General features: G+C 46.3%; 1 protein-coding gene across 1 annotated transcript in view; it reads left to right on the forward strand.

Moving 5' to 3' along the window:
* LOC138948463 (uncharacterized) overlaps positions 1–8,107 on the forward strand; it is an 86,246-nt gene extending 78,139 nt beyond the window's left edge. Inside the window, exons 15-19 of the mRNA XM_070320017.1 lie at positions 3,962–4,070; positions 4,384–4,456; positions 4,823–4,981; positions 6,116–6,267; positions 6,816–8,107. Of these exons, the coding sequence (XP_070176118.1) occupies positions 3,962–4,070; positions 4,384–4,456; positions 4,823–4,981; positions 6,116–6,267; positions 6,816–7,683 (1,361 nt within the window). The 3' untranslated portion in view covers positions 7,684–8,107. The remainder of the gene's footprint in view (positions 1–3,961; positions 4,071–4,383; positions 4,457–4,822; positions 4,982–6,115; positions 6,268–6,815) is intronic.
* Positions 8,108–11,146: the final 3,039 nt, after the last annotated feature.

The raw sequence follows: 11,146 nt of genomic DNA on the forward strand, positions 1-11,146 counted from the left end.
GTGTGTTTATGTTTTTGTGTGATTATGCTACTTGTTTGTCAGCTAATTTTCTTAAAGGCCGATTCCGCCTCGTGTTGAGGTCGTCTCGCCGTCTCAGATCTGGCCAGGCTTTAACATTGGAAAAGACTATCCCTCCACTTGGTCACATACCAAAAATCAACACCCTCACTGCTTGCCGTTGATAGTTGTATTATTTTTATGAATTAATTGCCGAAAAAGGCACCAGTGCCATTTACAAAATTAATTCTTGAAAAACAATACCACTGTGCAAAGAGAGAACCCAGGCTGTTCTTTTTTGGTATGTGACCAAGTGGTGGGATGGGCGTATCCCATGCAACACCCAGGCTGTTCAGTGTTGGTATGTGACCAAGTGGTGGGATGGGCGTATCCCATGCAACACCCAGGCTATTCATTGTTGGTATGTGACCAAGTGGTGGGATGGGCGTATCCCATTTAGAAGCATGACCTAATCTGAGACGGTGTGGTGAACTGTTTTTACGGTAGCTCAGTTGGTAGAGCACTGGACTTGTGATCGAAAGGTCGCAGGTTCGAATTCGGGCCGGGACGGACACGGGTCAACTTTATGTGCAGACCCAGAGACGGAAGCCATGTCCCACCCCCGTGTCATCACAATGGCACGTAAAAGACCTTGGTCATTCTGCCATAAGTGCAGGTGGCTGAATACACCTAAACACGCAGACACCTGGGTAGCGCGACTCCGTTGCTGCTAGCTTTCCACTGGGAGGAAGCGACCCGAATTTCCCAGCGATGGGACAATAAAGTAATGAAAAGAAAAAACAAAAACAAGTCGCTTTAGGCGAAAATACAATATTTAGTCAAGTAGCTGCCATTTTTCAGCAAGACCGTATACTCGTAGCATCGTCAGTCCACCGCTCATGGCAAAGGCAGTGAAATTGACAAGAAGAGCGGGGTAGTAGTTGCGCTAAGAAGGATAGCACGCTTTTCTGTACCTCTCTTTGTTTTAACTTTCTGAGCGTGTTTTTAATCCAAACATATCATATCTATATGTTTTTGGAATCAGGAACCGACAAGGAATAAGATGAAAGTGTTTTTAAATTGATTTCGACAATTTAATTTTGATAATAATTTTTATATATTTAATTTTCAGAGCTTGTTTTTAATCCGAATATAACATATTTATATGTTTTTGGAATCAGCAAATGATGGAGAATAAGATAAACGTAAATTTGGATCGTTTTATAAATTTTTATTTTTTTTTACAATTTTCAGATTTTTAATGACCAAAGTCATTAATTAATTTTTTTAAGCCACCAAGCTGAAATGCAATACCGAAGTCCGGGCTTCGTCGAAGATTGCTTGACCAAAATTTCAACCAATTTGGTTGAAAAATGAGGGCGTGACAGTGCCGCCTCAACTTTCACGAAAAGCCGGATATGACGTCATCAAAGACATGTATCAAAAAAATGAAAAACATGTATGGGGATTTCATACCCAGGAACTCTCATGTCAAATTTCAGAAAGATCGGTCCAGTAGTTTAGTCTGAATCGCTCTACACACACACAGACACACACACATACACACACACACACACACACACACACACACACACACACACACACACACACATACACCACGACCCTCGTCTCGATTCCCCCCTCTACGTTAAAATATTTAGTCAAAACTTGACTAAATATAAAAAGAATGAGTGGGCCTATAAATGTGTTGTTCTTCGTGCGTACACGAGCAATGGTGACCACCACGAGTCCATCCCGGGTTTCACTTGGAATAAGAGCACCCTTTTACGCACGGGAATAATGTGAAGCCTGGCTGGGTTATTTATCTGAATTTATTTAGCTAATCGACACAGGTTTTACTGCCCAAACTAATGCAACAAGAAAGACCCACTGAATACGAGAAACCCTCTACCGTTCTTTCTTCCCCCCCTCCACTCCTGCTAGTGTTGTCTTGTTCTTTACTTGGTTTCCTTTGACCTATAGTATAATTGTGTTATTCTCTAAACTGCGTAGGGCACGTAGTAAAAGCGTTCGTGTCCCTATTATCTCTCGTTTTATTATTGTGTCACGTTTCATTGAATAAAACCTTGCTTAAACCAAATACGAGAAACGACTTGGCGGTTCATTTGTGGCATGTGTCCCAGTGAGGGGTTGCTCTTATCCTGTGTAAAAGCCCAGACATGTGACGGTTTACATGATCCCTTACACAAGAAGGAATGTATCTTTATCGGCATACGAGGAAACGCCGTGTTAAATTTGTCATTTTTGCATGTTTTCTTTATCAGCTTAACTTTTTCCCCTAAGAAATAAAAGACAAAGCAGACGGGAAAAAATACGGCATTGACGTCATGGTTGTCGGGTAGCATGAGTTATGATATCTTCGTCGTGAGCACGTTTTGCTTTTTTGTTGTTAAATCCTCCTTTTCAGCGATGGCATGTTTGCGCATTCACATTTACTGTTTGTTCGGCTGGTTGGTTGTTCGGTTGGTTGGTTAATTGGGCAAGTTTTTTCAATGCATTTAACTGTCAGCAAAAGGGGAAGATTTGCTCGCTGCTTACCAATAAAGTAATGGTAAAACTTGAACTGACTGCCAATAAACAACAATTCAATTAAACTCTCCACTGAGCGAAATTCCGAAGTCTGGTTTGTGACTCTGTAAATAGCATTTGAAGGGGAAAGTATAACGTTGCGGCACTGTGTCAGCCAGAACCTTTCAATTTCTGTCGACGGTGTCTCCAGCTGCAATTCCAATGTTCAGACAATCAGGAGTTACCTGTTTACTTCCAAAAACAAGAAATTCCTCTGATAGGAAAAACACCCCCGTCAAAGGGAAATAACCTTCTCAGTTGGTGGCAGTCTTCTTCTTCTTCTTCTGCGTTCGTGGGCTGAAACTCCCACGTACACTCGTGTTGTTTGCACGAGTGGAATTTTACGTGTATGGCCGTTTTTTACCCCGCCATTTAGGCAGCCATACGCCGTTTTCGGAGAAAGCATGCTGGGTATTTTCGTGTTTCTATAACCCACCGAACTCTGACATGGATTACAGGATCTTTTTCGTGCGCACTTGGTCTTGTGCTTGCGTGTACACACGGGGGTGTTCGGACACCGAGGAGAGTCTGCACACAAAGTTGACTGAGAAATAAATCTCTCGCCGAACGTGGGGACGAACTCACGCTGACAGCGGCCAACTGGATACAAATCCAGCGCGCTACCGTCTGAGCTACATCCCGGGTGGCAGTGAGAATGGTTATTTCCCTTTGACCAACGGGGGTGTCCGTCTATAAGTCGTTGTATAATTTTAATCCACCAATAACTCCCTAACCGTGTGTTTGACTGGTCCCAATTTTTGTAAGGACCGTCTCAGGAATGTATAGAACCTGTTCACCAAGTTTGGTGACGATCGGTCCGTTCATTCTTGAGATCTACTTGCGAACACAAACACACAAATACCGTCCGCCACAAACACACAAACACATCGAGTGAAACCTATACACACCCCATATACCGGGGGTGTAATGACAGGTCTGCTTACCGTATCTCTAAAGCCAGGCTTGTGAATTCAATGAGAGCATCCGCCAACTTGGACACATACCACAATTCAACAGGCTGTGTGCTTCCCGTAGTACGTTGTGGACATTTTTGATGAAGTCATTTTGTATCGGACACAAGTGTCAATTTGTGAAATTAAGTCATCTTAAAATTCTCACTGCCCAAAAAGCATAATAAGGGTGTGGATGTTTTCGTTTGTGTCCGTGTGTGGGTGTTCTTAATGCTTTGTAAACGTCTGGCCAGACTCTGAACTGGTAAGCCTAACTGTTGAGACGCTGGCCTCCCAATCGGAAGGTCGTGGGTACGAATCCCGGCCGCGCCTGCTGCTTATGATGATGATGATGATGATGATGATGATGATGATGATGATGATGATGATGATGATGATGATGATGATGATGATGATGATTCCAGACAAAACAGAACCATACCCAGACATGCAGTCAGCCATTGCCACGCTGAGCACCGGACCTGTCGGCCCAGGGGACGGAATCAATCTAACAAACAGAGACGTTCTGATGAGGTGAGGTTCTCTCCCTTGCATGACTCGTCTTTCCTCTCTTGGGTTTGTCTTTCTTTCTCTCAATATCTTTGCAGTGACAGTTTGATATACATTTATTTGTTTACACAAATTTAAAGGTTCAATTTGGGAGACTGTCCACTTTGACAAATAAGAAGAATGAATTTAATCTCGCGAAAATAAAGCTGAACAAAACAGACAAAATGCCAACTTGTTTTCCTCCCAAAGACGAATAATTACAAAAAAATTCAAGTTCTGCTATTAATTCCCCAGATCCAATGTTTATGTTATCTTTAGCATTACACTCTGTGTGCAGATGCTGTGCAGACGACGGGTTGATCCTCAAACCTTCCCGGCCTGCAACTGCCATTGACGCCATGTTTATGGAAGTTAGATTCAAATCTTTTTTCTTTTTTCTTTTTTCTTTTAGAAAAAAACACACACGCCAATATTGATAAAGTCTGAAGAAGGCTCAGGGAAAACACATCTGAACAACGAAGGTCCTTAATACAGTGCAACCCGCTGCCCCTCCCTTCATCCTTCTTCCACTTAGATTGAAAATGATTGGTACAGATTACCGAGTTTATTCTTTTGTACGGAGGCTTGGTTCCTACCCACATTCCTACCTGTATGTATGTCTTTCTTTGGGTCTAACAGTATTTGATATGCTTCAAGATAGACACTATATTGACTTTAATTTTCCTAGCAGGTTCAATGGTACACTAAAGAAAAAATAACGTTTCACTTTCTTTCAGATGGCTTTTGGCGAGGGAGCTGGCACCAGCGGAGAGGTATGGTCGACATACACAGACTTCGGAGACTTCTTGCGATTTGGCATCATCCTGGCTGCCAACGTGACTAGAGCTTTCAACCTCACCCCCACCAAGGCTGGCTTCAGTCCCATGGTCCCTCAGGTAAGATGGCGTCCCGTAACACATGCACTTGCATGCACGGTGTCTCGTCGGGCCTGTTCACAATCAAGTTTTAGCACAAAATCGAAGGGTGAATCACTCGCCTCCAAAATAGTGTTCACGAAATCGCTCTAAATGCACAGGACACGGGCAACAAGAGTACGTGAGAGTCATGCGGAACCAGGCTGGCACCTGAGAGAAGCATTGAAGCCACGCTTTCGTCCTGTTGTTTATACAATGCGATCTTCTTCTTCTTGTCGTTCGCTGTTAGATCGTCAGTCCGGACTGCAGGGCGAAACGTGCTGTCCTCCCCAAGTCCTCTCTGGGGCCGTTTAGCTTCTTTTGTAGCGCTGTCTCCTCTGGCCAGGTGGTGTCCCTCAGAGCACTGTGGTATGGACAAGCCTGCAGGATGTGCTCTGCTGTCTGATTCTTGCCACACGGACATAGGGAACTCCTGTGTCCTACAGGCAGCCAGAGAGACCATCCCACGTAGAGCCCGTAGAGAATACAAGCCATGTACAATGCGATGAAAGGACAGCATTGGGACCGGTGTAACACGAAATTTTTACTCCACGAAAAATTTACTCCGGAGTAAATATTTCGTACTTTTTACTTCTCGTACGCAAAAATGGGATGCGGGCGAAGGGATAATGCCAATAAGTGATCTTGCGCACACGAATGTCGCGCTACCCTCCTTCCACCCCTTCCACCACCAAGACTAACAGGGGACAAGGGAGTAAAAATTTCGTACACCTGGCATGGGAAGTTAAATTGCTCGTGTTGGGGTGAAGTAATTTATTCGTTATTTATTCGTCAAGGGTGTAACATTTTTGAATGAAATGTTTACTCGGAACTCACCTGTCTTGGGGAGTAATTTTCTCGTGCAATGGGAGAGTGCTTTTTTCGTAAAGGGAGTAACTTTTTCGTACGAAATGTTTACTCCGGAGTAAAAATCTCGTGGGAGTAATTTTCTCGTGTTACACCGGCACGCCTCCATGACAGGTATATTTTGTTCGAGAAAATAGAAAAAGGGACAAAAGAATGTGTCCTTTTAAGGGAGGTGTCCTCTCATCGGAGGGGCCGCACATCGCAGGTACCACTGTAACTTGAATGCTTCTTTATTATTTCTTGGTGCAGTTCCCAGAAAGCAGACTGTTCGTGAGGAACTCCCCTGACACAGTGTACAAGTTCAGCGACACGGAACCCTTTGACATTGGTCCCGACACGTGCAACTCGACAGATGCGCCCCTCTTCTGTCTCTACTACACATCGCCTGTCTTCAACGTCAGGTCAGTTGTTTTTCTTCTTGTTGTTTTGTGTGTGTGTGTCTGTGTGTGTGTGTGTCTGTGTGTGTGTGTGTCTGTGTGTGTGTGTGTGTGTGTGTGTGTGTGTGTTCTTTTTGGTTTTTATTCAATATTAATATTTAAGATCTTAAGGATCGTGGTAATTTTACACATAAAAACAGCACAATATTGGAAATAAGCCCTGTCTGTCATCAATGTCTGGCCTTTTGGGGGGTGCGGAGGGGCTTACATTACCCAACGTACTGAAGGATTTTGAGTTCGAATCAGCCCAAGTACTTTTAGCTGCTTACGTAACACTAAAGAGAGAGGGAGGGAGAGACAGAGAGAGACAGAGACACAGAGAGAGACAGAGAGAGAGAGAGACAGATCGAGAGACAGAACCAGAGAGAGAGAGAGAGAGAGAGAGAGAGAAAGAAAGAGAGTGAGAGAGAGACAGACAGACAGACAAAATAGAGAGGGGGTGGGGGGGGGGAGATAGTCAGATAGTGACAGACACACTAAGTCATCTCCTTGTGCATACAACCTTGTTACAGCGGGGATGAGGTGATCCTGCTGGGAGAGCTGGACAAGTGGGTGCCCATGTCCCCTCAGCGGGTGGTCAACATCCAGCAGTCACCTACGACCTTGACCCTCACCTTGGGAGGTCAGCCGGGCGAGAAGGTCAAGTTCAGTTACCTGCTCAACGGACATCTGAAGGTCGTCACGGCGTACCCTGCAAACCCGAGCGGCTGTGTCAGCATCGACGTTCCAGACTCTCCCGTACCCACAGCTTCTACAAGCCCTGAGCCCACAACTGAAGAGAGAAATACTACTAAGGCTGAAACCACTACGGATGTTGATACCACTACTGAGACTACTGAAACCCCTACTGTTCCTGAAACCACTACTGAGACTGCTGAAACCACGGCCAACAATAAAACCACGACCGAGAAACCTACCTCTACTACTACGGAAAAATCCCAGGGCTCGGCAAAGCCAAGGAGTCGTTCGCTTCCTCCAAAGAAAAGCGATGCCTCCTCCTCCTCCTCCTCCTCCTCCTCCTCCTCCTCCTCCTCCTCCTCCTCCTCCTCCTCCTCCTCCTCCTCCTCCTCCTTCTCCTTGAATGAAAGTGGAATCAAGAGGTCTGTCTACCCTTCCAGCTTTTTCGCGGGTGCCAGTGAGTGGAATCTTCGTTCCGGACAGTCCTGTCGCTTCGCCCCTCCCCCCTTCACCCCTCCCCCTCCCACCAACACCCCTTCCCCTCCCCCTGTCACTTCCTCTGAGATGACCTCTGAGACGTCCCCTGTGACCTCTCCTGAGCGAACGACAAAGCCAGGACCAGGGGGCGGGGCTAGCGGATTGGGCGTGTCGTACCTCTCAATCATCTTGGTAGTGATGGTTGGTTATGTGTGGAAATTGTAGACTGGTTTGTCATCTTTTCGAATTAGTAATTCTTTCCGTTTGTTTTTTTGTAGTTGGGTTTTTTGTTTTTGTTTGTGTGTGTGTGTGTGTTTTGTTTGTCGTTGTGTTTTGTGTAAGTTTGTTTGTTTGTTTGTTCGTTTGTGTTTGTAAGAGTGGATGTACAAGTGAGTGTCTTCTTGAATTGAGAAGAGAGCGTGGTTGCAGAACACGGACTTTCCATGTCGTCTGTTTGATTTGGATTTTTATTTTATTTTATCATTATTTTATTTTCTACATTTTTGGCGGGATGTGGGAGGGGGGGGTGGGGCTCTGAATTACTTTTATTGCTTTGATCACTTGCTTGCAACGCTACTGTATTTACTATAAAGGATTTACATGTTTGGAAAGTACACCAATGTATTAAACTGTGGCCCACCGGTTCAAAGTTTGTTTCTGCATGTCTCCTGTTCAGCTTGGAATTGATTGATTGAGAGAGTGAGTGGTTGATTGTGTTAGTCTGAGTTGGTTGGTTGCAAAGTGGGCTGGTCGATTGGTTGGTTCATGGATGGCTGTACATCGTTTTACATGAGGATGAAAACAATGAGTACATGCAAAAGAAAGGTGTTGGTTGAAAGAGAGAGGGGGTGTGTCCAGAAATATACAAAGGATATATTTCAGCAAGTGACCTGCCATTCTAGACAACTTTCTTGTCGATCGAACAAGGCTCTGGCAACACGTTTACGCGTAGTTTCGGTCAGTCCCGGCTGACCGTGACTACTAAGAGCAACTCTCGTCAGTCTTGGTGCTATGGTGACCAAGACTCAACTCCGAGACTACGAGTCATCCCTTACGTCACTTTTGATTTCTCGTAGAACGACTGGGCGCAATGAAATGGCTTGAACACTGTTTCGATGCATGCGCAAAACCCCGTGCCGGTTTTGATATCTCTCCTGGGTTTATCACTGCTCGGGAATGTGCAGGCCTGCCCAGTAAGTCGGGCAAAGATCCCCAAGATATTAACGTCCGAGGCAGACCTGTTGACCATCGAGCCAACGGGGTATATAAAACTCAACCCAAATTCAACTTGTTCTGATGTCAACGTGCGGATCATATGCAAAGCTGGAAATCGCAATGGCACGACGCTGAGCAGCATCGGTTTACATCGAGTTCTCGACAGGTCCGACAATTTTGAAAAAATCGCTACTTGGGAAGTCTTTCCGCGTCGAAAGTCTGTGTTTATCAACAGATCGAGTGGCTTCGTGTCCCAAACCGAAGAAGGCGATGGGCTTGTCCTCACTTTGTTCAAACCATGTTGTGGTGATAAGGCCCGGTACGTATGCACAATCGTCCAAAACGATTTAGGGCATCGCAGGGTGGTTATCACAGAAACGCTGGACCTCAATTTCACAGTGGCTGACTCACCGGTGAACATCACAGCATCTCCGAACCGTAGCGTATGGAGGTCTTCGGATGTGCTGACCCTCACCTGTAACATCGTCTTAGACCACAACAAGAGTCACAGTTTAAACAACACCCACTTGCTCGGTTGGAGCTGGGATTACCAAGACTCCACCGAGGAGGGAACATGGCGTCCTTTGAAAACGCCTTTGAACGCCACAGTCGACTATCACCCGACCTGCGATAGGGTGACTCACAGCAGTGTGTACGTTCACATCATAACCCCTGAAGACCACAACCGAACTTTCCGCTGTTCAGCTCAGGCCCTCGACAACAACCTGAACGACACCGTACGCGTAGCGTCCTTCGTCGTCAGAGTCTCGCCGTCTACGGCTGCACCGTCCACCCTCACGCCCAAGTTGACCGACGTTCTTGTCGTGCTAGCGGTGTCTTTCGTGTTGGTGGCCGGGGTGTGGATGGGCTCCTCCTACTACTACTCCCGCCGCTTCGACAAGACTTTCACGATAATCCAAACGGCCTGCGAAGCGGAAACCTACCTGAGCTCAAGCTCCACGCAAGTTCTCCTCTTCCCGTACGGCTCCAGTACCGACTCTCAGCTCTTCGGCAGACAGCAAGGAACCTCAGGGAAGGGCGACTTCTCTGATGCTAACGCGGCTCGCGGCACTGTTCCTGTCGTGGCTCCATGGAAGCTGGCCGACGGAGAACTGAACCTACCGCGAGCGACCAACCTCCCGCCGAAGCTGATCTGGACAATCCGTGAGCCCAAAGACGCTGACCTCAACGCTGAAAGCAAGAATGTAGACGGAAGGAAGGGGGCTGGTGATCCCGAAGCTCCGCCCCCTGTTACCTTCGCCCTTATCACCGGCCCTACACTCCTGACAGAGTCGGTCGTCAACCTTCCAGCTGACCACGCCCTGCGGAGTTTCACTGATGCCGCCCAACCCGACGATGCCACCTCGTCCCAGATCAGCGATACCGATCAAACCCAAAAGCCTCAGCTTGATGGCAGCACGTTCTTGAAAGACATCGATGGGTGTACTTCGACCCTGCCGGGTCTGGCCTTCCGAAGCATTGACAGCGCGTCCAAAAGCAATACGCCCAATGGCAGCTCCCCCAATGGCTGTACGCCAATTGGCAGCTCCCCCAAAAGCAATACGCCCAATGACAGACCGCCCAATGACAGCGCGCCTAAAGACCACACGCCCGAGAACGCCGAGAACACAACCACGGGTCAGAATAGCCGAGACCAACCCGGAAGTGACATCAGTGAAGGAAACGCTGGGAGCCGTGGAGAAAAGAGTGTGTCTCCCCATGTCATGTTAACGTCGTTTGTTGCGACTCCCGCGTCAAGCAGGTGTAGAACTGGGGGCAGGGGTAATACACGCCAACACCCCCACCGCCTGTCACCTAGGGAATGAATTTAGCGAAGAGACCTCATTGTACACCGGAAGCACCCTGTATTTTGACTGGGCGGAAAAAAAGAGGAAAAAAACGGTTGTTTCCGATAACTGGGCAAAAAAAAGATTAGGGCCGGAAGATCAGTTTCTTTTTTATTGACGGTTGTTTGGTTTTTTTAATTTATTTACACAGGCTCATGTGGCTTTTTATTGACCGGAAATCGTGCGAGCTGTGTCTCCTGGGTGTTGAAGAAGAGCAATTTTTCTTGTAAACTCCGCAAAATCGAGTTTTGTAAAAAATAAAAATAAAAATTAATTTTAAAATCTGGAAGGGATGTATGCGACACTTATTATGGCACCACCCTGTATTTTGAGTATAGACTTACGCACTTTCAAGTTTTGCTTATTCATGTATTGTGCGCGGTACATGTGCTTTTGTTGTATCACCATAATCCATCATGAATAAAGTAATGAGGCTAAACTTGAAACTGATTTTCTTAGTGAAAACAGAACATAACATTCGATTCACTGACATTCTCAGTGGTACTCTCATCGTAATGTATCTTAATTTCCTGTCCATACGCTCTCTCTCTCTCTCTCTCTCTCTCTCTCTCTCTCTCTCTCTCTCTCTCTCTCTCTCTCTCTCTCTCTCTCTCTCTCTCTCTCTC

Source organism: Littorina saxatilis, linkage group LG15 (assembly GCF_037325665.1).
Source record: "Littorina saxatilis isolate snail1 linkage group LG15, US_GU_Lsax_2.0, whole genome shotgun sequence".
In the NCBI taxonomy this organism is placed as follows: domain Eukaryota; kingdom Metazoa; phylum Mollusca; class Gastropoda; order Littorinimorpha; family Littorinidae; genus Littorina; species Littorina saxatilis.